This window comes from Ursus maritimus, unplaced genomic scaffold, assembly GCF_017311325.1.
Source record: "Ursus maritimus isolate PB19 unplaced genomic scaffold, ASM1731132v1 scaffold_33, whole genome shotgun sequence".
In the NCBI taxonomy this organism is placed as follows: domain Eukaryota; kingdom Metazoa; phylum Chordata; class Mammalia; order Carnivora; family Ursidae; genus Ursus; species Ursus maritimus.
Genome location: NW_024425897.1, coordinates 6869498 through 6896691, shown reverse-complemented (window position 1 = coordinate 6896691; position 27194 = coordinate 6869498). Strand labels below are relative to the sequence as shown.

Genomic DNA, 27194 nt, shown 5'->3' with positions numbered 1-27194 from the left:
CGGGAAAGCATGGATAATTTGGGGGACATGGGGCTGGGAGGACCTTCTGCAAGAGAAGCCGGGATACCTAGAATTGGTTTCTCCTTCTCCTGGTTGAAGATTGAGGTGGCTTGCTAGGAACTTCTCATGGACAGGTGCTCATAAACCAGGACCACACATCCATATTTACCAGGAGGACAGTAGGGAGCCACAGAAGGCTTCCCAGAGGAAACAGCTTTAGAAAGGAGTGCTCTATTTGAAGCTTCGGCTTAGAAGACGCCAGGGCTCCCTTGGACCCTTTCCCTCCATAACCCCTACCTAATCTCCACGCTCTAGCCACATTAAACTTCTTTCAAGTCACTAAGCAGGCCACCTTCTCTCTCATTTCCAGGCTTTGCACATTCTGTTCTCACTGGCTGGGACACTCTTCCTTTCCCTTCATTATTGCCTACCTTCTCTTTCATCCCAGCTCAGAAGTCCCTTCCTCCTGGAAGCCCTCCTTTGATTTCACTCAGGCCTCCTCAGTGGCCTGTCCTCCCGATCACTGCTTTCACCACACCGCATCTAGTTTCATGTCCGCCTCGCCCACTGGACAGTGAGGGCAGAGACTGTTCTGTTGTCTCACAACGGGACCCCCGGTGCCTAGCTTGCTGCTAGCACACAGTAGGTGCATACGTATCTTATCCCCTCCCGGAGCCAGTAGAGACCATCCCACCTGCTCTGCTCCAATAGAAATTTTATTGCCCAATGGGCAGCTGCCAGAGCCTTTCCAGGGCCTACAACCTGGCGTGGCTCATAATAGACATCTCAGAAGCTATGTCTGGAGGGAATGAGCACTTTCCACCAGACTCTAGAAGTCAGAGAGGTAAGAACAGGAGGAAGGGGTGAACTCCCACCGAGGAGTGAACGAGGGTGGGAATGGGCAAGGGACGCTTACAAGCTGCCTCCGGTAGCCACGAAACACTGATGTTTCAAGACCCTCATAACCGATGAGAAAGACCAAAGCCAGAAAGAAGTCCAAAGGAAACAGCTGGGGAGAGGGGGGGATGGGATTCCGACCCAGGTTGGTCCGGCCGCAAGTCCGCAAGGGGCAACTGTGCAAGATCTGTAAATCTTCAATTCAACTGGAGCAAAAGATCCTAGGGCAGCTCCCAAGGACACCTCCCCAACCCTTAAGGGACCGCTTTGAAATTTTATCATAATTTTGCAGATAACTCCCCTCTTGCAAGGCTTCTCTGCAGAGCAAGGCAGCCTGGGGGGTCTTGCTTCCCAGCAGACTGGGCTTCTACTTCAGGCTTGAAGGGAACGCTACCCTCCCCCCCTCCCCAGGCCCTGGCCACCTCCAGAGAGGCTCTCAGAACCTGCCCCCACCCGCCACCGCCGTCCACCGTCCCAGCCACGGTGTCTGGGTCTGCCTGGAAGCCCTTTCTTCTGCTTTTCTAGACATAACCATCTGTCTCTGTCTGCTTCTCCCCATCCCTGGGGAGTTCAGGAGGGGGAAAGTTCTGGATGGAGCATCTCATAGGCACCCCCACTGAGTCCAGCAAACAGCCACACAGCTGGGTAACTCCATCCATTGCAGTAGCTCTTCACGCAGCACCTGTCTCCTGAGCGACTACTCTGCGGTGAGCTCTGTGTTAGATCCCGGGACAGAGATAAATCAGAGCAAGCCCTGACTACAAGGACCTTCGGGGCTAGTTGAGAGAGACGGATAAGAAAACGACCTGCTACAGTACAGATGGTACGTGTTATACCTCCCCCCTCCTCCTGACCACACTGGCTATTCAGTCCTTCGCAAATACCATGCTTGTTCTTGCCACAGGGCCTTTGCATAGTCTGTTCCTTTCAGCTATAATTACTGCAACTCATTCCCCAGTTCTGAGCTTTAGTATGCATCCTCAGGGAAAGCTTTTCTGACCTTCTTCTTTACATCAAACCCCATTATAGGATCTCATAGCACCATTCAAGCATCCTTACATGGCTCACCCGAGTTACGGTATGCCATTGTGGGTGAATTTCCAGCTTTAATGCCAGCTTCCTCCAAAGACGGAAGGTCTGGAGGCTAGGGACCCTGTCTGTGTGTGCGTGATGTTGTCGTTTCTCCCACCACTGGGACTCCAGCTCTTGGCCCAGTCCCTAACACCTAGCAGTTGCTTCCTTAACCCTGGTTGAAAGAACAACGCAGGCGCCATCTCTTCCCCAACTGGGCTGGATTGAGGTCCATGCATCATAAACACTCACAACTGGATATCTAAGAAGATCCGTTTCTCCTCCCCTACGTGAATCTTCCAGATACAATCTTCACCTTCCACGTACGGCTCCGGCCAGTTTGGGGACAGCACCACCCCAGCCACGGCAGAGAGTTCCCCACCACACATGGCTGTAGAAGACAGACAGACAGACAGACAGACAGAGATGCATGTTATTCGTAACGAAGCCAGTACGGTGTAGCGGTTAAGAGCGAGGGCTATGCAGTCCGACAGTCACGGCTCGCCAGGTACCAAGAACAGGTGGTTGCCCCGTAGGCGGTCCTTGCATGAGTGTGGAATGATTAAGTTAGGGCTGGCTCCCTGCCTCCTTTTAGCTGCGGGTTGGTGAAGGTGGGGCGAAGGGCGCTGTGGTTCTTTCAGGATCAAGGACAGAGCTCAACGTTCTGGATGATTCTGCAACAGCTCTATTCTTGGGCAGGGTGAGTAGTGGCCAACAGATGCTACGCCCATTCAGCTGGACCTGGGTTAGAGTCTTGCCTCTGCACCCCCAGACTCAATGACGAGGCACTCAACCTTTTGTTGGAGTCTCAGCTCCCTCCCTCCGTAAAGCTGCAGTAACACCACTGTTCACTGGCTCCGCTGGGTTATTCTGGAGCTTAATCGAGCTCGTGGGGGTCAAAGGCAGCACAGCACCTGACCCGAGGTAAGGGCTCCATACTTCTTAGTTAACATTAGTGCCAAAGAGCCCGGCTCTGCGCTGGAAGTAGAGATGTGGCTGTGCCCGGCGCCTGGCTCTTTAAATTCCACTCTGTTTACCGCTTTGGAAAGTTCTCAATGTGGCAGAGGCCAAAGCACCAATAAATTCCGCTCTGTTAAACCAGCACATTTAATACCGGGATCAATCCCTCACCACGACGAAGCTGTGATTTCACGCCAACTGCCATCCAGGCAGCAGCTGCCGGGAGCCAGGGCTCTCTTCATTACAGCACGTGCTCCAATTGCATCCAGGCTCAAGGGGGCTCTGTGGCCTTGAATATGGGAAGAGAGGCAAGGCAGGGCAGGCATCCGGGAGCCCATGGAGATGAGGGTTCTACCCAGCCAACGCTGTCCAGAGGGGCTCAGAGCACAGATCTCTGAGAACAGAGAGACCTGAGTTTCATTTCCACCTCTGCCAGTTACCCTCAGTCTGTTCTTAGAAATATCACTTCACAGCTACAGGTTCCTCACCTGTACATGGGGTCAATACTATGTACCTCACAGGGTCGTAGTGAGGATTAAATCAGATAATGCACATGTAGCCCTTAGCAACTGTTACTAATATCATCATCATTATTAATTCACCTCAGGGCTGCCATGTGTGGTTGGGTGGGCTGTGCACTGCACAAAAGTACATAGCAAGGGGGTATAGAGGAGCTGAAATCCATGCAGAGATCTTTTCACTAAGCTATGCACTATGGGGTCTGTGCTTGGAGGAAGGGGCACCTTTAAAAATGTATCAATTTTATAATTTTCTCAAGGACAAGCAACAAATCTGACCCAAAGGATAGTGAGCCCTGGAAACGGTTCTAATGCTAAAACTGGTATGTAAATTTGTGACATACTTCTAGACTGTGCCCTCGGCCTTTTCATCTGAGGGGGTGGAGGTCCCTGAGGCAACCCGGGAGGAGGGCAGTGGGGCCACTCACCTCTGCACAGGGGCTCTGTGTCATTCCAGTATGGGTCCCGCACATTGATGCACTCGATAATGGCCGGACCCTGCTCCAGAGAGTGGCCAGGGTCGCAGGTGAACTCCACTACGGTTCCGATGTTATAGGTTGGGTCGGATGTGGTGAAATTCCCATTCTGAATGTAGGGCTCATAACAGTGGCCTTTCTCAAAGGCTGGGGTGGGGAAACAAAAAAGAGGGAGCAGCTCAGATGAGGCAGGGGCTCCTCACAGTGCTCGATCTCAGAAGATGGGTCCCTTCTTGCTGTTTAGGGAAACTCCAAGGAAAATGGGCACCAGATCCCACGTTTCAGTTCCAGCTGACGTGCTAAGGGCCCTTGCACCATTCACTTTGCTTTTTGGGGCCTCATTATTTTCATCTGTAAAATGGGACTACAAACCCCTGCCCTCCCAACCCTGCAGAGTCTGCCTTTGGAAGTCAAAGGGTCAGTCTGGCCGCCGGGCCTCCCTTGCCCTTAGCAGGTCAGATTTCTAGCTCCCAGGACCCAGCCCAGCTCTGCCATGCTTCCTCCTCGCCCACGCCATCACCCAGGATGGCGGAGGCCCCTGGGGACCCTCACCCTCGAACCGGATGTTGAAGGCTGAGGCTGCTCGCGCCTGGTCAGACAGGAACTCAATGCGGATGCTGTTGCCCTCGCTCAGCAGACCCTCAAAGGGGACGTTCTCGGTTTGGAGGGAGTCATAGAGAAGAGCGGACTTGTTGATCAGGCCACTGTAGACCATCATCCTGGCGGGGGAGGGGAGGTGACGGACAGGAGGATTATGACACACAGTAGCCAGAGGCGTGGGCCATGAATGCCGCCTCTGGGGCCTCATTCCCAGACGCAGATCCCGACTGCGCCCCTGACTTGTCCGGACAAGCTGCTCCCCCTTATGCAACCTGCTTCCTCTCCTGTAACAATGCTTGTCCTAGGCTCAGGGATGGATTCTGAAGTCGTAGGAAAAATGATGTGTGTGATGTAATGAGCCAGACTAATTATTATTATTATTATTATTATTATTGTTGTTACTAATCGAGAAGCAGAGATTAATGGCTGAAAGAATGGTAGTCAGACAAGCAGAATCCCAACGCTGTAACCTTCTGAGCTGTGTGACTTTGGACAAGGACACTTCCCATCACTGAGCCTCTGTTTCTTCATCTGTCAAATGGGTGCAATCACACCTACCTACATCCGAACGTAGGGATTAGAGGCCACATAACATGCCCAGGACGGAGTAGGTATATGTGTTAAATTTATTAAGCATTTGATTCCTAACAGGCTCTGTCTTTTATTCTGATATCCTAAGAGCACTGTGCGTGGAGTCAGGAGTTCTGATTTTCACTTCCCGATTCTCCACCGATTGGGTTTACGTAAGTCTCAGCACATCGTGGACCTCAGTTTCCACAGCCATGAAAGGAAGGATCATAACGTCTCTCCTACGTATCTCACAGGTGGGCCTTGAGAATACGACAGGATTAAGGGCCCTGAAAAATAAAATGTGCTTCACAAAATGTTGGTATTCATTTTTACTGTTATTAAAACCATTTGATACTTGACTCCTTGCTACTCTTGGTATTTTTAAAGACGTTATGCAAAACTAGGGAAAGAAATAGTATACAAATTAGATAAATTTCTTTTATGGGGTCATAAACAGGCATTTTTAATCCTCTGAGGTTGGTTTTTTTTTTTTTTTTACCGTGACTCATAAAAAAAGTGTTTATCTTATGCTGCCCAGATGAATTTCTAATATTACCAAAATGCATAAATGTTGAAGCCACGGTTTGTTCATTTTGCCATGTGTTCACCATGGCTGGGATGAGGAGCGGCCTGGCTTCCCAGTCAGTTAAACCAGCTCAAAGGGCAGTGGGCAGTGCTGGGGAGTTAGCGGGTCCAGGAGCATTTCTCACCCAGTGATGGATGGGGGATGGTGGTGGATAAATACCCCAGCTCCCTTACCCCCCGCCCCTCCGAAAGGACTACGTTGAGGTATGCTCAATACAGTTTCCCAGAGGCCCCCAGTGGATAGAGCCCCAGCTGCCCCCACGGTCACCTGCTCATTAACACCTTTCCCTTCCCTGCCCACTGTCCCATGCCTCTCCCAGTGCTTCCTAGGATTAGCTCCCAAATGAACGACTTTCCCTAACATCCTTGTTCCCTGTGTGTTTCAAGGAAACACAACCTAAGGCAGCAAGTATAAGCAACTAAGGTCCTAGTTTTCTAGAACATTCGAGAATATTCTAGCATAAAGTCATAGAATATGACAGTTTCAAGATTCTGGATTCTATGTATATTACTTAGAGTTTACAGACATGCTCTTGCTTAAGTATCGCTTTGTAACTTCTCCCTAGCTCCTTCCTGTGTACAAGTCTAGTGTTTCCACATCAATTTCCTATCAAACTGGAAACCACATCTTGCTACTTCTCTCCGGTCCTCCATGGAGCTTAGTGCATGACTGGGCACAGAGCAGGTGCTCAGTGAGAACTCCCTCCTGGATAACTGCAAAAAGGGGATGTGTAGGAGAAACAGACCTCTTCCCCTATCCTGCTGTGTAACTTGGGGTGAGACCCTTTCCCTCTGTATGTCCGAGTTTCCTTATCTGTAAAAGGAGGAGATGGAAGTTGGTGTCTCATATCCTTGCCAACCTCCCCAGCCCTTTCTTTCTCGACCTCCACGGGCCATTTCAAGACTCCAGATCCCTAGCCACATTACGACACTCTGGGAAGGAAGGAGGCTGCTGGGGTAAGCCCTCAGAGGCTTACCTGTCCTTCTCATGCAATGACAGCCTCTCGAAATGCAGATGTAACTTCTGGCCCTCGGGAGCTTCGATGGTCCACACGCAGAACTGGCTCCCGTTGGTGTTTCCTGGGTAACTTGGGGAGAGGACCCGGCCGATGGTGGCGTTGTGCACAGCCCCTCCGCAAGGGGCTGGGGGTGGAAAATAGGGGGGGTGATCATGAGAGGAGAGCAGAGAGAGAGAGAGATCCTCACCCTTACCCCTTAGTGGAAGGCAACAGGATGGGAAAAGGAAGACACGGTAAAAGGCTTCTCATCTCGGACGAGGTTCATCCTGTTTGATAGGGGACCTCATCCCACGACTGGATCCATCCCCTCGTGTGTTCCGGGGTAGGGAACAACGGGGATTTAAGGGTTCTTTCATGGCACTGGCTGTGCCCTGATTCTTCACTATGAGATGGTAATCAAGGACATAAATAGGCAGTCCACAGAAGAAGAAATACACTTTTAGTATTTAGTAAGCACTAAAAATGCACTTAGTAAGCACTAAAAATGCAGCCTCGCTCATAATGAAAGAAAGGCAAATCTAGATTGTATTCTATTTTCATCCACCCAATCGGTCAAGCTAAAAAGCAGTCATAACTTGCCAGTGGGAAAGGTGGTGGGAAATGAGCACTCTCGCTCATAACTGGTTCGAATGCAAATTGCTATGACCTTTCAGGAGAGCAATTTGGAGAAAAATCTAGAAAGTATGTTCCCAAACTCTGACCTAGTCATTAAAGTTCTGGGAATTTATGCTAAGAAGAAGATTTGGAGATTTTCACCAAGATTTATGAATGAGGGTGTTCACTGCTGACGTGCTTCTAAGAGTGAAAAACAAAAAGCAACACACATGTCCACTCACAGCTATTTGGTGAAATAAATGCACTCCATTCACTATTAAAAATCACATTCTTAAAGAATACTTGAGAACATAGAAAAATGCTCCCTATATTTTAAGTGGGGGGGGGACAAGTTACAAAATGATCTGTCCACCATACCTATTTCAATGAGCTATTTGCAAAAATCTACTGAGATCATAAATAGAAAAGTGATTTGCTTTATCTTTACGCTTTTGAATTTTTAGAAATTTTTTTACCAGAACATATATCACTTTTATCATAAAAATCTAATAAAGAAATATTTAAAAAAATAATTTGTGAACTGGAGGGAGATAGACAAATGTGAGGAAGTCGTCTGTTTCTTATTTTTATTTTTTATTTTTTTTAAAGATTTTATTTATTTATTCGACAGAGATAGACAGCCAGCAACAGAGGGAACACAAGCAGGGGGAGTGGGAGAGGAAGAAGCAGACTCATAGGGGAAGAGCCTGATGTGGGGCTCGATCCCATAATGCCAGGATCACGCCCTGAGCCGAAGGCAGACGCTTAACCGCTGTGCCACCCAGGCGCCCCTGTTTCTTATTTTTAGGAGATACTTGGGTCTCTTTAAGTGTTTGTTGAATGACTGCATGACTAATAAGGACCTGCAGTGGGTGAAAAAGGTAGATAGTTCTCTGCTCTGTGCTGGATTCTGCCAATTTATAGCAAAGACATTGACAAGAAGCCCCTTCCCCCCCTCACCACCCCCATACTTCTTTCAGCACCACGGACAGAGGTGTGTGTCTGTGTGTGTCTCTCTCTCTCCTCACTGCCTTCCTGTCCTAAAGTGGAGGTTGAGACCCCGTCTGTGCCACTCACCTGCTGTGGCTCTCGAACAAGTCACGGAAACTCTGTGAACCTCAAGTTCACTATAAAAGGGTGTTAATGATTCCACCCCGCTTCTAGGGCTGTGGTGAGAAATCAATGAAATGATGCACGTAGGGAACTTGGCACCATCCCTGGCACAGAGTAGGTGCTCAAAGCATAGCCAGCATTGTTGTCCTATGGCTCAGGAGCTGAGGAGACGGAGGACACTGTCCCCGGTGGGGATTACCGGCCATCTGTCCTCCCCAAGCTGCCGCTCATCTGGTGTCTCTCTGCTCCCCTTCCTTGCCTTATTAAGCCAACTGATGGCTCTGTTTGGCTTCAATTTGCCAGCCGTGGCTCCCCATCCATCTTTCTTAGCACAAATTGAGGCTTAATTCCTCTCTGATTTCACACATAGATAAAAATTAATGTGAGAGAGGCACAGAGCCCAACTGCCCCATGGTTTGGATATTTTCCTTTTGTAAGAAAGCAAAGAAGAACAATTCTGAAGGGTCTTGGGGGAATAATACTGCAACAATCAAATCTCAGAACGTGCCATCAGGCCTCATTTGTTTTCGGATTTCCCTGACTCTGAATGCCTGGAAGGAAGGAATAATTTATTATCATCCCCAGTATTCTCCTTGTTCGTGGCTTAAGCCCTGGCACATAGTAGGTGCTCAGTTATTACAGGCGACCTATGCTGTCCCGACCACCATTGGAACTTTTGAGAATCTAATAGGGTTTTGCGCTCTTGGTGGCTGAGGATGGCCGAGGCTACGCCTAGCGGTACAAGGACAGCGTGGCACAACCCAGAGCTCCTCAATCTATAATGCGTGTGCATATCCCACAAGGGCACGCAAAAATGTAGATTTTAATTCAACTGGTCCTGTAGTGAGTCCAATATTACGCATCTGTAATAACCTTGCTGGTCTGGAGACCACACTTTGAGAAAAACAGCTCAGGAGAGAAGGGCTTTGGACTCGTTTCAATTTCTGTCTGGTAACTTTGGACAAGTGACATCACCTCCATGAGCCTCTGTTTCCTCATCTGTAAAATGGAGGTAATGGTTCTTATCACGTTGCATGGCTGTGAACATTTACAGCAGCCCCGTCGGTGTCTCAGTGTCTATTGACTGGGTTCAAAGTGTGGCAGCAGGCACCCCAAAAGCACAGCCACAGAAGAAGAAAATAGATGAATTCCACTTGGTCAACATGAAAAGCTTTTCCGCCTCAGAGAACACTATCAAGAAGTGAGAAAACGTGGGGCGCCTAGGGGGCACAGCTGGTTAAGTACCTGACTCTTAGGTCTCAGGGTCCTGGGATCAAGCCCTGAGTCGAATTAGGCTCCGCGCTCAGTGGGGAGTCTGCTTGAGATTCTCTCTCTCCCTTTCCTTCTGCCCCCTCCCCTGTTCATGCCCTCTCTCTCTCAAATAAACAAATGAATTTTAAAAAAGGAAAAGCAACCCACAGGGCTGGACAAGATATTTGCAAATCACATCCCTGATAAGGATCTGACATCCAAAATATATAAAGAACAACAATAAAAAGACGCATAACAAAATAAAAAAAAAAAAACAAGGCAAAGGACTTGAATAGATCCTTCTCTTAGAAGGTCTACAAATGGGGGCGCCTGGGTGGCACAGCGGTTAAGCGCCTGCCTTTGGCTCAGGGCGTGATCCCGGTGTTATGGGATCGAGCCCCACGTCAGGCTTTTCTGCTATGAGCCTGCTTCTTCCTCTCCCACTCCCCCTGCTTGTGTTCCCTCTCTCACTGGCTGTCTCTATCTCTGTCGAATAAATAAATAAAATCTTAAAAAAAAAAAAAAGAAGGTCTACAAATGGCCAAGAAGCACAGGAAAGCGGCTCAGCATCATTAGCCATCAGGGAAAAGCAAATCAAAGCCACCGTGAGAAAGCTTCACACCCACCAGGGCGGCTAGAATCACAAAAAGAAAACGTGTAACATGGGAAGTGGGGGCGAGGATGTGGAGACATCGGAACTCTCACACGCAGCCAGGTGGGAAAGCCAAACGGTGCAGTCTCTGCAGAACAAGCTTGTCGATTCCTCATGAAGTTAAACAGAGAATTGCCATGTGACCCAGCGATCCCACCCCCGGGCGCGGACCCAGGAGAAACGGAAACATACACCCACACAAACACCGGTACACGGATGTTCGCAGAGGTGGGAAAAACTCCAGCGTCCACCAACGAATACACCGATAAAATGGGGCAGCACCACACAAGGGCGTATGGCTCGAGGAACGAGGCGCTGACCCATGCTACGACACAGGTGAACCTTGAACACACGATCCTGAGTGAAAGAGGCCAGTTGCAAAAGATCATGCGTTGTATGATTCCCTTCCCACGAAATGTCCAAAATAGGCATATCCATCAACACGGAAAGCATGTTGGTGGTTGCCAAGGGTTGTGGGGGAGGGGAGAATGGGGAGCGAGTGCCGATGGGTGCAAGGTTTCCTTTTGGGGGTGATGGGGATGTTCTAGAACCACAGAGTGGTGATGGTTGTGCGACATTCTAATGATCAGTTTAAGGTGTTGTGTCCTTTTTCACAAACTAAAGATTTCAGGGGCCGCGGTCGCCTGTGAGGGGGGCAGTCTCTTCCCCTGGGCTGTGCGCCTATCCCTAAGGTCGGTCTAATGCCCTGGGGTTGGTGCCTCGCCTCTGAGGGGACTCTCCATGTCTGGTCTGGCGAGGTGCGTGCATACCTGAGCAGACGGGCTCCTGGCTGCTCCAGTGGGGCTTCGAGGCGTTCATGCAAGTCAGAGTCTTGGCGCCCTGGAGCTCATAGCCCAGGTGGCAGTGGAAGTGGGCCACCCCGCCCGGGTGCAGGTCCATGACCGTGACATCCCCGTAGTCAGGCCGGCGGGGAAAATTGCAGCTCAGCATGAAAGCTGGAAGAAATGCAAAGGCAGACAGACGGTCATCCCGTGGGAGCGGGGAGAGGACGCATGTGACCCACATCCCCGGAGCCAATCTGTGCTGAGGAGGAAAGACGAGCCCCTGGGGAGTCCAGAGCACTGGGGTGGTTGGGTGGGGCGGTGTGTGGGTATTTTGGGGACTCTCGTTGATCCTATGATGGGGAGACTGCCAGATTGGTACTTTTGCTGGGCTCCAAGGTCCTCACCCTGTCTAAGCAGAGATCACAGGTTTGGGGTGAAAAATGCGTTCCCACACCTCATGTGAGCCTCTCTCCGCATGGACGCAGAACGGCCTTCTCCTTGGCCATAGGAGGGGGCTGTATGACTCAGGCAGGTTTAGTCCTACCAGCACGGACGTCTTCGGTGTTTGTTAAAAATGCACACACTCTTGGACTAGAATAAGCAGCTCTTCCGGAAATGCCAAAGGACAGGACAGCTTGCAAATAACCGTCCTGGCACACACAGGCATGGCCTTTGGAGGAGACCAATGTGAGTTACGCTCTTCCTCCATCCCTTAGAAACTGCGCGACCTTGAGAAAGGGATGCAGCGCCCCGAACTTGGCTCTCCTCATCTTCCCAGTGGAGTCGACAATCGTCCCTACCTCAGCGGTGGCAGTAAGGATTAAACAGGAAACACCGAGGAAGAGCCTCCCTAGTCCAACATCTAGCTGGAGGCGGTAGAAAGCTCTTGGTGGCCGTGCTGAGCTCCTCAATTGTCCTAAGAGGATGTGAAATCCATCCTACCTGCACCTTTCAGCTGTGCGGTCTGACCACTCCCGCGGCATGAGATACCGAAAGTCCCAGAACTCACTGCGAGGATTACATCCAACCCAAGGGCTCTACAGACTATTTCTTGACCCCCATTCTGTAACGAACAGAGACAACAGGGGGTAGTCTCAGTCTTGGAAAGTGGCGATGAGCGGGCACTCTCATAGAATCTCATCCCCCTGCTTCGGAAACATCCAAGGGCAAAGTTTCAAGAGAACTGTTTTTCCAGATGTTCAGGCAGTTGAGCCAATGTGGATGACGCCCAAATATCCAGATGCGTGAGGGCCGACTCTGCTCTCTGGGCAGGTATCTGGCAAGGACACAGAGGAGTTTCTGGCTCAAGGAAGTAACCTGAGGTCATGGGAAGGGCGCCAGAGGTGGGGAAATGGGATGCAAGAGAGAGAGAGAGAGCGCGCGCCAGCTGGAAGGAAGGGAGAATGGAGGGAGGGAAAGAAGAGAGGGAAAGAAGGAAAGGAAGAAGTAAAAGAGGCAAGAAAAGAGGGAGGGGACCGAGAAGGAAGAAGGAAGGAAGGGAGAGAGAAGAGCAAGATGAACAGAAAGCAAGAGAGGAGTCTCAGAAACAGACAAAAAGGAAAGAAAGAAACATTGCAGAAGAAAAGACCGAGCCGGACCCCCTGGGGGTTGAGGCTCTTTACCGGAAGTCCGTGGGCTCCCCTGGGGATTCGTCTATGACATGCAGGAGCCGTGGATCTGAATGGGCAAAAGTGGCTTGCCGGTTTCCATGTACCTTTCACTGAACTGTGCTATACCCTTCAATCACATATGTGGGCAACAGACTGTGTCCTATTTGCAGAACATGTGACTTCGTCACCAAGAGAAATCACAGATATTTTCATATCATAGTAGATATCTTGACATATTTCTTATATTCCTCAGTACTTTGAAATTACAGTAATTATCAGAGCTGCCGGGGGAGATTATTATTTAATGTGTTAATAAAGAGGCACGTGGATTATGACATCGCAGATTAAAACAGTATTTTGACAACTGTAATTCAATCTGACTGGTTTCCTTTTTAATTGTTTAGCTTTTATTTTATGCTATCAAAAACATGATTCTGAGCAGGGGTCCAGAGGTTTTACCAGACAGCCGGAGGGATCGCTGGCACAAAAAGTCTGAGAATCCTTGACTCCAGAGAGAAACTGAGGCAACCAGCTACCTCCCCCCCACCCCCCACCCTCATTAGCCTTGGTACCAGCTTACCCTGATAGTGCAGCTGGAAGGTCCCAAGGACGTCGTCCTGAAAGGTCCGGAAGTAGACAGAGATGGTGTTGGTGGGACTTCGGATAACCTGTCCCTCTACCAGGAGAGTCTGGTTGGCCAGGACGGTCAGGGTGGGACCGTCTACCCCACGGATGGAGAGCAGCTCGCCGTCAGACAGGTTCACGCTCTTCACCTGAGGACCGGCAGGGGCAGACGGAGAGAAACTCTGAGTTGTGCTTGAGACAGGGCCCTTCCAGGCCATGGGCTGCCAGAGCAGTACCCCCGATGGACCCCGGACGATGCCAACGCGGCAGCCCTCAGCCAGCCCCTAGTCAACGGGACAGACCATCCCCCTTAGAAACATCTGGAGCCCTGAAACACCCAGGCTCCCCTCAGCTCCCAAGGACTGAGGGACCAGAGTGGACCCAAGCTGTGGAGCAAAGTGCTGCAAAAGTCTGTCTGTGTCTGTGGACGAGTCCTGTGAGAGAGCCTCCTGCGCGCTAGCAGCCCAGGTAAGTTCTCCTGGAGGCGGTGGGGGAGGGCAAGGCCTTGATCAGCTTGTGCCTGAAGCCCACACTCCAGGAAGATAGAATAAGACATTCCACCAGAAGGCAAGCTCCATGAAGGTAGGCATTTTTTCCCCACGTGTTCTGTGTCCCCAGCGCCCAGAAGAGTGCTTGGCATATAGCAGATGCTCAATAAATATTTATGTAGGTTGAATGCATTCTTCCCCTTTCTGTGTGAACTGGTAAGAGGGAGCGGGGGACTCATTTCTAGGGCATTCTCAGGACCACTCTCTTATGCTATAGAACAGTGGTCTTAACTCTGCAAAGAACTGCCTACTTGATTTCCAAGTCCACTTTCCAGGTTTGGAGGAGAAAGAGGGGGGATATTTTAGTTGTGCACAAAGACATTATACAAATGGAGTAGGGTTGGGAGGGAGCTTTAGTCTGTTCCCAGTGCCCAGTTTAGATTTTTATGCCTCTTCTAGTGGGGCCTGGGATCCCGGTCCCTCTGCCCCTCACCTAAGCAGGGCTGGCCTCACCCACGAGCCCTTCCTCTTTCAGATCATACACCTTACTCTTTTTTCCTTTTTGATGAACTCCTATTCATTCGCCAAAGCCCCACTAACATTGCCCTTCCCCGTGAGACCTTCCCTGGCTACCAAGGAGCTTGCCCGTCCCTCCACTGTGATGTTACAACATCCCCTATATACACCCACTAGAGACCTTTTCAAATGGCATTCTAATGTCTTCTAAGTACGTCTGTCTCAATCATCAAATAGTGAACTCCTTTAGGGAAGGTTCTGCATCTGTTTGCACACCACCCTATCCCCCAGTGTAAGCAGCCATGACTGGTACATAGTAGGTGCTCAGTGAAGGAACTCTGTGCCTGGTAAAGAGCTCCATGCCGTGTTAGACACCAAGTGGAAGGAAAGGGACCACTGAGTGCCAGATTCAGATGGACTGTAGCTGTCCTCCGACTCATTTTAATTCCAGGAACATTTATGAAGTACCTACAACGTGCCACACACCGTGCTAAGCTCTGGGGGCTGCAAAGACCACAGGTTCTGCTGCGGAGGGGCTAACCTTGTATCCTTCCCATGCAAGGCAGAAAAACCTCCTAAAATCAAGTTCTGGTTAGGTCACAACCAACCCAGCTCAAAAACTTTTCATGGCTCTTTACTGTCCATTAGAAAAAGGTACATATCCAGACCTCCAACCTTGGCCTGGAAGGGTCTGCCACCACCATGTGCGACCAGCTTTCTTTTCCAATGACACCCTGCCCTCTCTCCTGTGGGGCAGTGAACTGGACAGTTCCGCACTTCAAGGCACCCTTCCTTGTTCCATTTTTAAAAAAAGGACTTTGAAAGATGGCAGTGGGGGCAGGCCAGGAACGACGGTGAAGATAATTGGTAACATCCACTGAGCTAGGCTCTCTGGCTTAATGCTCTGTGCATTTTTATATTTGTTTGGCCTGGAAAATCTGTAAAGTAGTTCCATTATCATCTCTATATTACTGATGGGGAGATTGAGGCTCAGAGACGTTAAGTCCCTTGCCCAGGGTCACACAGCTTTCACTGGTAGAGCTGGGACTTAAACCCAGATGTTTGAGCACTGTGCCCCTCTGCTTTTCCATTCTTAGCTTAGAGACAAAATTTATGAATCAAATGGAAGTGGTGGGGCTTCCTCTGTGTGTGTGTGTGTGTGTGTGTGTGTGTGTGTGTGTGTGTGTCTGTGTTTGCTACAGGGCATAAGAGGACCTTCCTTCTGAGTATAATGCCCCACAATTTATCAACAGGTTTCCCCCCTCCTCTACGTATGCCAAGCCATTTCAGCTGTGCATTGAGTTGGGAACTCCTATTCATTCGACAAAGCCCAGCTCAAAATGCCCTGCTTAGGGCAAAGAAGGAACCAAACCGGTCAGGGTGATAACAGTAAGCCTGAGTCAGACAGCCCTCCAGACACTTCCTGCTGGAAGAGGCAGGCACGGTCGGGCGCCTTTCTGCAGTTACCTGGAGCTCCACACCGTAGCCAGTGTAGACCGTCACGTTGTACGTACACTCCAGGAAGCCACTGAGGGGCAGGGGTGGGTAGTCGCTGGAGCCGATGTACCCTTCAGGATCGGAGAAGCTCACACTGCAGGGAGCTGGAGGAAGGACTCTCATTAGGACACAGAGGACAGCTCAGATGTCATATCTCAGAGGGGTACAGGGTGGCACTGGGCTTTTGGGACACCTGCATTCTCCTGTCCCCCTCCCTCCCACTGCTGAGAAGTCTCCTTCAGCCCCAGAATCAACATGATAATCAAAAGAGCAATAGTTGACCCAGCACAACTGCTTACTCCACTGACACCAGGCACCATCCTAACCAGGGTACGGGCAGACCCCGCCCATCCTCGTAGGGCCTGACATTTCAGCCCCATTTTAGAGATACGGAAACCGAAGCTCAGAGAGGGGCGGTGTCTGGGCCAAGCTCACACAGGGAGCAGGATTCAAACCCAGAGCTTCCACTTTTTAAGGAAAGGCCACAGTACATCTGTCCAAAATCCACCTACAATGAACACTTGGTGTCTGTCTTCCCTGTTTGAAGACAGGAAAGAAGACAGAAGGAAGGCTGGGGCACAGAAGCGCATTTTCTCAAATCTGGAGAAGCACCTGCAACGGTCAAAGTAAAAGCACTTTGAGGGGCGCCGGCTGGCGCAGTGCTTGAGCGCCTGACTCTAGCTTTCGGCCTGGGTGGTGGTCTCGGGGTCTTGAGATCGAGACCCGCATCAGGCTCCACGCTCAGTGGGGAGTCTGCCTGAGATTCTCTCTCTCCTTCTCCGTCTGCTCATCCCCCCAAGCGCATGCGCGATCTCTCTCTCAATAAATAAATCTATCTTAAAAAAAAAAAAAAAAGATTTTGAAAAGGCTAGGGCCTTCGGGCAGGTTAAAGGATTCTATTCCAAACTGAAAAGGGTTTGAATCCCACTCTTCAGCTGCGTGGCCTTGGGCAAATTGCTTGATGTCTCTGAGTCTCAGTCGTCTCATCTTTAAAATGGGGATGGTAATTCTGAGCTACAGGGTCAGGCTCACAGTCAGTGCTCGATAGGTGGCAAGTGATGGTGGGGCTTGGATCTCCCTGGCCCACCTCCCGCCATGCCCTGCACAGAGTGGGGGCCTCGTGGCCGTGGCCGCAGCAGGAGGGCTGGAGGGTCCGGGGGCTGCGTACCCGGGGCCTGCTCAGTCGTGATGACCGTGGTGGTGATGATGGTGGATGTTGTGGTCTCCTGGCTCTCTTCTGAGGCTGACCCGGTCAGTTCGTTCTCGCCTTTGTCCATCAAGGTCATGGGACTGGCATCTTCCGGGGGAGCCTCGGGGGCGTCATCAGGCGCCACAGGCTCCCCGGGGTCCGGCCTCTGGGGGAGCGTGTGGGCCACGTAGGGCTGCGAGGTGAAGGGGGAGATCTGCAGCGGGGCGGGCGTCGTGGGGACCGCACCTGCCTTCCGGTCCAGCCAGAGGGGCTCCTCGGAGGCGGAGGGCTCGGGGTCTCCCGGGGGGCGGAGCTTCTCCGTGGCTGAGGAGAGGAGGCCCAGGCCGGAGGACGCAGGTGGGTTCGCCGCCCTCTGGACAGCTGCCGTGGAGGCGGCTTTGGGCCGCAGCTGTTTCCTGGCCGAGTTCACCTGCTTGAGCGAAGGCAGCTTCTTCCCGGAGGGGAGGGCGCGCTTGGTGGTGGCCTCCTCGGGCAGCCGAGTGGACAGGGCAGCCGAGGGGGCTGTCCCTTCTAGCCCAGGCTCTGGAAGATCTTCCCCCGATTGCACTGGATTCAGAGGGGCCGTAGTCACTCTCTCTTCAAGGCTCTCTTTGCTCAGACTGCTGCTCCCCAGCGCTCCCGAGGGCAAAAGGGAAGCACCCGAAGGGCCAGCGTCTCCTTCCCGGAGCGTAGCTGGGGAAGAGGAGAAAAGACATCTGTTAACTTGGGGCCGGAGGTGGGGGTTTGGTCGTTGACCTCCTGACTTGGAGGCCTAGGGTGGTGCCCAAAGCTTGCCAAGAGGCCAGGCTGCCTCCTTCCTGCTCTCCTGACCCTCCCTCTCCTTTCTCTCTCTCTCCCGCTCCCTTCCTTTCTTCCTTTTGCTGACCGTGGAGACATACTGTTGATCCTGCCAGGCCCCAGCTAAACATTAGGGTTACAGAAACCAAGGGCACAAGAGTCTCATGTGCCAGTTGTATATGTACTGAAAGGGGTAATAGGAAAGGTGAAATAATCATATTTGGTGTGATCGATGCTTAGGAAAAGAGAAGCTCTGCATGCTAACAGAGCAGAGAGAACAGGCCTCTAACTCAATCCGCAGGGCAGAACCACCATGTACAGTTGGGCAGGTTGTTCACTGCACAAGTACTCCCAAGAAGGATGAATGGGGGTTGTAACAAGCCCACACTCTTTTCTCCAAGCTGTGTGCCCTGGCTCAGGGCTATATTATCCTGGGATTGGGAGGCAGCCCCCCCTTTTTTGACTGAATAATTACAAATTGACCTTGGGAGACACAGAAAGATTTGAAGATTCAGAATCATGAGATAGGTTCAGAACACAGGGATGCAGGAAGAGCGTGGAGGCACAAAAGAGGAATATGGGGGGGAGCAGATGGAGGGTGTTTGGAAAGAAAGCTGGTGAGGTAGGGTGGTTGCAGGGACAGGCCTTGGTGGGCACTGTATACCCTGCTACCTGTGATTTATTTTGCTTTGAATGTAAAACCACTGAGTAGTTTTAAACGAGGGCTGGCCCTGGCAGCTGTTTGGTGGACTCATGCCTGGAATCGACTGCATGTACTCGAGACCCGCTTCGGTCGATTGCAAGCTGGCAAGTGGCTTTGACGTCCCTGAGCCTCAGTTTCCCCAGCTGTAAAACGGGGCTATTGCACGGTTTCCCAGGGTCGTCATTGTTCAATAGGTAGGCGTAGGTAAAGCGTACTTGCATACATGCGCCTATGGGTGCCTCCCCCACAGGGAGTGTCTAGCGCACGCCAGCTGCTGTCACTGTCTTTACTATGGTCATTGTATTCGCGCCCTTCAGTGGGAAGCCTGAGTGGTCAGAGCATCCCGGATGATGATCTCGAGATAGAGAGGAATTACATCCTGGGATAGAAGCCCTGGGACTGATAGCTGTCCTTGTCAATTTTCTGCAGACAGACACTCACTCAGCCATAGTCTCTGGGCCCTTCAGCACTGTCATTTAAATTTATTTCCGCTGCCGTCGGAAAGGCTCATTTACTTTCATGGAGTCGGCGGCAGTGGCTTAATCTATATAGACTGCAACAGTTTGCAACTGGCATCGACAAATGTTCCTGTTGTGTCACATTGATCACCAGCCAGCGTGCGTTCCAGGCTCCAGGTTGCGCCAGGGCAGGAACCGGCCTGGGAGAAGACAGGGCGTGTGCATGACCGGAGGGCAGATCAAGGTCATTCAGGGGCCAAGCAGGTTTCCTGGTCCAAGGTGGGAAGCATCGAAGCTTCAGAGTTAGACCCGGATTCGAATCCTGCCTTCAACAGTCCCCTAGCTGCGTGAGCCTGGGCAAATCCATTAAGCCTTTTCTGCATCACAGAGCTACCCCATCAGCTTCATGGGATTAGATCAGACGTGGGTCTGCTCGAGAGCTGTGCTTTTTGTGTGCCCTGTGGCTTTTATTAAATGATTGATGCTGACCATCTCTGTAGACTGCACAGTGAGAAAAAAGTGAAGGGGCAAAAAGAGAGGAAGGAGGGTGAGGGGTCAGGACACCTGGCTCCTGAGCGCCAGCTGTGGTTCGATGCCCAGAGCTTCGATGCTCCCGGGGTTGGGGGACCCAGATGGTGCTCCAACCTTGACCGCTCCTCCCTAGCATAACTGTGTGGGTTTCATCTTCTATCTTCTCTGTCTGTGTCAAGTGGGCAGCCAGACTAGGTCACACGAGCCAGGTCTTCCAGCTCGGACTCTGTTGATCTGGGGAACGATCAGGTAATTGACAATTATTCTTCGAGCCTTTTGTTAATCTTGCTAGAGAGGGCAGAGTGAGTGCTTCGATCCTGACACTGGCTTGTGAGTTTTGTTGGGTCCCATGGCTATATTAGTTTCTGCCAGTCCTTTCACAAAAATGTCCCCTTGATTACAAGGGAGGGAGGTAAGGGAGGGAAAGGAGTGATGGCAAATGACATAAAGTGCATCAGCCTGCCCTTGGCCATAATAACGATACTCATAACATTAATTTTTGATTGCTTTGCTGAGCGCGGCATATGTACCAGGCACGTGCTAAATGCTTTTTTTACCCATTGCCTCATTTTATTCTTTCTTGACCTTATGAGGGAAAAATTATTCCTATTTGACGGATGAGCAAAGTGAGGCTGTGGGATACTAAGTTTTTTTTTTTTTTTTAAGATTTTATTTATTTATTTGGCAGAGAGAGAGACAGCCAGCGAGAGAGGGAACACAGGCAGGGGGCGGGGGGGAGGGAGGAGGAGGGGTGGCAGAGTGGGAGCCCTGTGCCGCACTCGATCCCAGGACTCTCGGATCACGCCCTGAGCCGAAGGCAGATGCTTAACGACTGAGCCACCCAGGCGCCCCTGTGGGATACCAAGTTAACCTTCCAAGGTCGCAGAGCAAAGCTGGGTTTCCAGCCTTGGTTTTCCTGATGTCAAAGACCACGTTAGAGGCTCTGTTAAATATCATGGGTACTGTTACCACTGACAGCCTCTCCTCCTTCAGCTCTAAGCAGCGGCCCCCTCCAAAGTCCACCCCCCAACCCTTAATTTTTTTGCTTCCCTTCTGGATGGGCTGTAGTGTTTTTCAAATCTCCCAAATGATGCCCTTCACCCTTTCCAGCGTTCCTTGTTAAAATACGCATTTGTTAATCTCCCCTGCCAGACCCTTGCCCTCTGGATCTGCGGGGGTGGAGCTTGAAAGTGGAGGACTGTTAAAGCCACTCCGGTGACTCTTATCATCGGAGTGATCAGAACCTGTGATCTTGCCTGACTTTCTACTCCTTGTTCGTTTTGCCTTCGAGGTGTTGTAAGTTGCAGGTGGCAGGAACCCGGGTGTAGGTCTGGGCTGCAGGTGATGCCTCTTTCCAAGGCCTGTGACCTCCTCTGGCCACTGCAGCCTGTCTAGATCCAACACAGCCCACAAGAGAAGGAGGGAATGTGAGAGAAAGGAGTCCATGATCAGCTTCTTCCCCACAGCCCCTGAGCCCAGCTCTGGGGTCCCCACAGTGAAACGGGTGCTAACCATAGCAGAAATTAGGCCTTTTAGGAAGTAAATCTGGCTGGGCTGAGTCAACTCTTCCCACTGATGACCTAACTGCCAAGGGGAGTTGCGGATACACCAGGTAAATTTTCCTCCCCTTCCCCACGTTGCCTACTTGTCAGGGTTCACACGTGGGATCTTGCTGGCTGGCTCCAAACTCAAGGCCATGTTCAAGACAGATGAGTGTCTGTCTGTGGTCGGCAGTGTTCGCAGCCAGAAGGCCTCGTTCTCAGCTGGGATGGTGGCCGGGGGAGTGCCACGCAAAACCGGGTCCCAGGGGGAATTAGTCAAAATTGGATTCCAGGGCCTTCGAGATCCAGAGACTTAATCACTTGCTCTACCAGGCCGGCTTTTCCCTGGGGCCCCAATGACCACTGGATTAAACGAACTCTTCTCTCTCCGAGCACTTAAAATTTTCAACCATCCTCGTCACATCTGGCTGATTCTTCCTTTATCATGTGCATTCAACGCCCCACTCCCGTGCTGCCCATGAATTAATGAGTGACAGCCTTGGGTGGCGACTTTCTTTGCTGGTTGATCCTCAAGACGAGAGACTCAACGCTCTAGGGCACAGTCGGTCCCTGCACCCCCAGAAGACTGTCACACACGGATAACCAAATATGGATAGCCAACAGAAGAGATGGGGCTTTAATTAAATACAGAGAGAGGCTGTTCTCCCGTCTGCAGACAGCACACTGAAAACGACTCAGCATTTGTTCTCCATCGAAGATGGGGAGGGAGCACCTCTCCCTTTCTCTCTCTCTCACTTTGATGGGAGAGATGGGGAGATTAGACTGGGAAGCATTCCATTAGAGTCGAAAATGCACCGCGTGCTCTAAAGCTGAGGGTTCGTACTGAGCCGCTCAGAGGCAGCAGAATGACTGGCGATCGCCTATCCCCGCGCAGGGCGCACAGTGAGGGAGCGGGAAGCCCAGGGAACCACAGCTGGGGAGTGCTTCCGCTATAATGTGCAGTGAAAAGAGCAAGACGTAAAATTCTATGGTGTGTGTGAAAACGACTAGAACAACCAACAAATTGCAATGCAGAGCTGGTGTTTCGTGTTGCTTCGTTTTACTTGAAACTGTACCTGACTTCATTCTTTTTTAATTTTTAAATTTAATTTTTAAAGTTTTTTAAACAAACATACACCGTTCTATTTGTTTCAGGCGTACCACATATTGACCCAACAATTCTATGCCTTCCTCAGTGCTCACCACGATAAATGGAGTCACTGTCTGTAATATTGTTACTATATGTATATGTGTGTGTGTGTGTGTGTGTGTGTGTGTGTGTGTGTGTGTATAATTTAGAGAGAGAGTGCAGGGAGCAGAAGGAGAAGGAGAATCTTTTTTCTTTTTTTTTTTCGTATTGATTTTGTATAGATTTTATTTACTTATTTGAGAGAGCGAAAGAGAGCATGAGGGGTGGGGCAGGCAAGAGGAGAGGGAGGCGCAGACTCCCTGCTGAGCAGGTCCTGGATCCCAGGACCCTGAGATCATGACCTGAGCGGAAGGCAGATGCTTAACCGACTGAGGCACCCGGATGCCCTTAGAGAGAGAATCTTTAGCAGGCTCCATGCCCAGCTGGCGGCCCAATGCTGGGCTCGATCTTACGACCCTGAGATCATGACCTGAGCCGAATAGTCAACCCAGTGCACCACCTAGATGCCCCCACAATATTACTATAGGAATGGTACCAACAAGGTGGCCTTGGGTGCCGCTGGGTGGCATGGGTTTTCTTCCCTCTACTTTTTGATATGTTCCAAAATGTGTATAATAAATATTTAATACCATCTTAAGTGAAAAAAAAATATTTACGCAAAGAGCTGGGTTTAACCTCTGCCTTTCACACCTGGAGGTGAAGAGGCGGAGGGAAAGCAGACACACATTTGCTATCCCAGAGGCACTTCATTCACTAACTGAGCCATGGAGGCCCCTTGGGCACTCCCGGGAGGGATGATGATAATTCTTCCCTCATCGGACTGTTCACAGTGAGGGCTTTCAGGAGGCAGGACTGGCTGGTGCATCAGTTGGTGTATTTTTGGTAAAGGGGACTACAAAACTGTTGGTTACTCGTCTAATCCTCGTTAATACTACCCTATTCAGTTGGTGGTTTCTCGTACCTTCACATTCCTCAAGAAGACATTGCCCAACAGGGACAAAATCAATAATTACATATCAATAATTAAATCAATAATTAAATAGCACATCTTAAAGATTCATGGTTCCAAACTGTCCAGAGAGGGGACTTGAGGTGCAGAGAGGGGAAATGGGCTGCCCAGGGTCACACAGCCTGTTAGTAGCTGTAAGAAGACCAGGCTATTTGAGGCTTGAAAAAAACCCACACCAGAGCACATCAGACACAATCAGAAACAAAACCAGGGCCATGGGGACCGCCCTGAGGGATGTTGGTTGTCCCATGCCTTCCGCGTCTTCCGTTGTTGGGGGGCAAGGGGCTGCCCCGTGCACTTAGGGTATGGAACAGCAGCCCTGGCTGCCACCCGCTCGGTCCAGTAGCAGCCCCACCCCCACCCCCACGTGTGATAATCCAGAGTGATTTCAGACATGGCCAAACGTCCCACCAGTGGGGGCAAAACTGCCTCTGATTGATGACCACTGGCACTGCCCTCAGCACTGAGAAGACCTTCCCTCCCATTCCTGGGGCCGATCGGTTTTGTTTCACTTCTATCATTCGCATGGACTTCTAGGGTAGAGAAGATCTTAGCTTAATTCACATTTCATAGATTAAGGAAATTGAATTGCGTGAGGGCTGGGTTTCCTTCTCCCATTCACATTTGGTCATTCATTCATTCACTCATTCATACATTCACTCATTCATACATTCACTCATTCATACATTCATTCATTCATACATTCAGTGAGCACCTAGTATGTGCAACAGGCACTGGCGAGGTCCACCTTGGATAACAAACAGCTGGAATCGCTGAACACAACCCATTCCTTACAGCCAGGGAGGACGCCGCTCACTCAATCCTGCAGGAACGAGGACCCGCAGGTAGACTCACAGGGCTGCTCCCACCTGGACTTGGAGCAGACTTTCTGGGGCAGGAAGGGCAGAGGTGGGGGTGGGGGGGCTTGGGGGCAGCGGAGCCCTGCACCTGTGTGTCTCGTGGACAATACTGATATTCAAATGGTTAGTGACAACCTGCAGAGCGTATGGCCTGCTGTCATCTCATTCCCCCTGTGAGCCATTCTGTCAGATCGGCATTTTCTTTTTCCTATTTTATAGATTAAAAAAAAAAATCAAGGCTCGGAGAGAGGACGTGACTTGTCTCAGATCATGGAGCAAACTGGGGTAAGGTTGGATGCTTTCTGACATTGTTTCCTGTACTCGTTCCCCTTTCCCACACCCTCAAATATTTTTTCCCTATAAAATAATTTTTAAAATGTAAGAATAACCAAAAGGTATGAAATCAAAAGTGTTAAGTATTGCCCTTCCCCTGTCCTGTCCTCCGATCCTGCCTTCTTCTTTTTTTTTTTTTTTAAGATTTTATTTATTTATTTGACAGAGAGGGACAGTCAGCGAGAGAGGGAACACAAGCAGGGGGAGTGGGAGAGGAAGAAGCAGGTTCCCAGCAGAGGAGCCTGATGCGGGGCTTGATCCCAGAACGCTGGGATCACGCCCTGAGCCGAAGGCAGACACTCAACGACCGAGCCACCCAGGCGCCCCCCGATCCTGCCTTCTAAAGGGAATCAGTGTCAGTAGGATTTTATGTAACCTCCCAAAAAATGTACTGATGTAAAAATTACAAAGTATTTTTTTACCTTGAAAGGCGTGTTAGCACATAGGGGTGTAGGGATTTGCTTGTGTTCCAGGCTCAGCCCCCTGCTCACTGCCATGAGATCCTGGACAGTCACTTCCCTGCTCTGGACCTCACTGTGCTTGTCTGTAAGGTGGGACGATACCAGTCTGATCTCTGAGTGGCATTAGCGAGTAAAATGAAATCACGGGGAGAAAGTGCAGCGCTCGCGGAACAGCCTGACAGCCCTTGTGGGCACTGCTGTCACTTTCTATCTGAGCATTCTCAGAGTTATTACGTTGTATACATTGCTCTGTCACTTACCAAGAAATGCATTTGTAAATATTCCAGTCGCTCAAAAAGAGTTAAAGACTAAGGCAACAAACAGCCATGCGTATACACCTTTAGCTTAAGAACCAGAATTCAACCAGTATGTCGAAGCCTCCGCTTGCCTTCCTACCATATGCTCCTTCCTCTTCTCCATCCCTAGCCACTATCCCGAATGTGGCCTTCCGCACGATCATTTATTAGGTGCATTATTACTATCTCACTATTATTTATTGTTGGCATCTACTTATTACATGTCAATTTCTCTGAATATTATGTGGCATGTTTTAAAAGTTTATACGAATGCAGTTATCCCATGTGAATCCTTCAGCACCCTGCTCTCCCCCCCCTTTTTTTTCTTGCTCAACACTTTGCGAGGGGCATCTGTGTTGTTAAGTGTAGTTCTGATCGATTCATTTTCACTGCTGTATAGTATTCCTCTGCATTCGTATCTCCCCCCACCAACCTCTCACTTAAAATCCATCATGACGATCTTTTCATGTCAGCACCTACGTGGTCATTTCATTTTCTAAATGGCTACATTAAAATAGAAACACAGGGGCGCCTGGGTGGCACAGCGGTTAGGCGTCTGCCTTCGGCTCAGGGCATGATCCCGGCGTTATGGGATTGAGCCCCACATCAGGCTCTTCTGCTATGAGCCTGCTTCTTCCTCTCCCACTCCCCCTGCTTGTGTTCCCTCTCTCGCTGGCTGTCTCTATCTCTGTCGAATAAATAAATAAAATCTTTAAAAAAAATAAAATAAAATAGAAACACATATTATTATTATTTTTATAAGTAGGCTCTATGCCCAACATGGGGCTTAAACTCACAACCGACCCCGAGATCAAGAGTTGTGTGTTCCACTGACTGAGCCAGCCGGGCGCCCCTAAACGTGTATGTTACTGAACTAGGCTCTTATCCATTAATATGTAGGTTGTTGCCATTCTCTTCCCAAATAACACTGCCATAAATACACATCTTTGGTCACCATGTCCAGCTAATTCTTCAGGAGAGTGTCTTAGAAGTTGCACTGATCGCCCAAACAGTGGATGTATGTAAAATTTTGATTGACACGGAGAAAGTACTTTCTAGAATAACCTGAACCTATGTACCCTGCTTCCAACTCCACCCGAGACAGTTGTTGCTCTCTAGCTTTATCCATACTTTGTTTTGGGAGACTTTCAACTAGACCGTCTAAGTTGGAACGTGGGGCAGCTGGACCCAGGCACCGTGTGCTTCTGAAGCAGTTCGAGGTGCTGTCTGGCTTTCCCTAGTTGCTACTGTAGCATGCCCGAAGTCTGCCCTGAGCTTTCTTCCCCCTGCCTCGCCACATCTTGACTCAAGAGCATCCAGGAAGCCCACTTGATTTTTAGTTTTTATTTTCAAAGATTTTTAAAAATATTTTATTTATTTATTTGACACAGAGAGACAGTCAGCGAGAGAGGGAACACAGCAGGGGAGTGGGAGAGGAAGAAGCAGGCTCCCATCGGAGAAGCCTGATGTGGGGCTCGATCCCGGAACGCCGGGATCACGCCCTGAGCCGAAGGCAGCCGCTTAACGACTGCGCTACCCAGGCGCCTCTATTTTCAAAGATTTTATTTATTCATTTGCGAGAGAGAGAGAGAGAGAGCACAAACGGGGAGGCGCAGAGGGAGAAGCAGGCTCCCAGCTGAGCAGAGAGCCTGACGTGAGGCTCGATCCCAGGACCCTGAGACCATGACCTGAGCCGAAGGCAGACACTTCACCGACCGAGCCGCCCAGGCGCCCCCAGGAAGCCCACTTTAGGGTGCTTCACTGGTCCACCTCACGACAGCTGGAGTTTGGGTAACAGATCAGGCCAGTGATCGGTGGCCGGGGAGGGGGGGCGTTAGGAAGAGCATGCAGTTGCCAAGAGTTCAGAGCAAAAGGGGCGCCATTTAAACTGCTACAGATTTCTAGGTCAATGAGCTGTGTGGTCATGTCGCAAAGCAGAGGGACAGCTATGGTCGTGACACCTACTGGGATGGCACAAAGCGTTCATAATACCAAGTACTGTTGGAGGAAGCAACGGTCTAGAGATGAGGTACCCGTCC

At 50.4% G+C, this 27194-nt stretch overlaps 1 protein-coding gene across 1 annotated transcript in view; it reads right to left on the bottom strand.

Annotated features, from left to right (window-relative positions):
- Positions 1-18737, bottom strand: part of SEZ6L (seizure related 6 homolog like) — a 66469-nt gene extending 47732 nt beyond the window's left edge. Inside the window, exons 1-9 of the mRNA XM_008686738.2 lie at positions 18602-18737; positions 16995-17708; positions 15797-15930; positions 13282-13474; positions 11077-11262; positions 6655-6820; positions 4475-4641; positions 3875-4069; positions 2221-2359 (exon numbers count right to left, since the gene is read on the bottom strand). Of these exons, the coding sequence (XP_008684960.1) occupies positions 2221-2359; positions 3875-4069; positions 4475-4641; positions 6655-6820; positions 11077-11262; positions 13282-13474; positions 15797-15930; positions 16995-17708; positions 18602-18737 (2030 nt within the window). The remainder of the gene's footprint in view (positions 1-2220; positions 2360-3874; positions 4070-4474; positions 4642-6654; positions 6821-11076; positions 11263-13281; positions 13475-15796; positions 15931-16994; positions 17709-18601) is intronic.
- Between the last annotated feature and the right edge of the window lie 8457 nt (positions 18738-27194).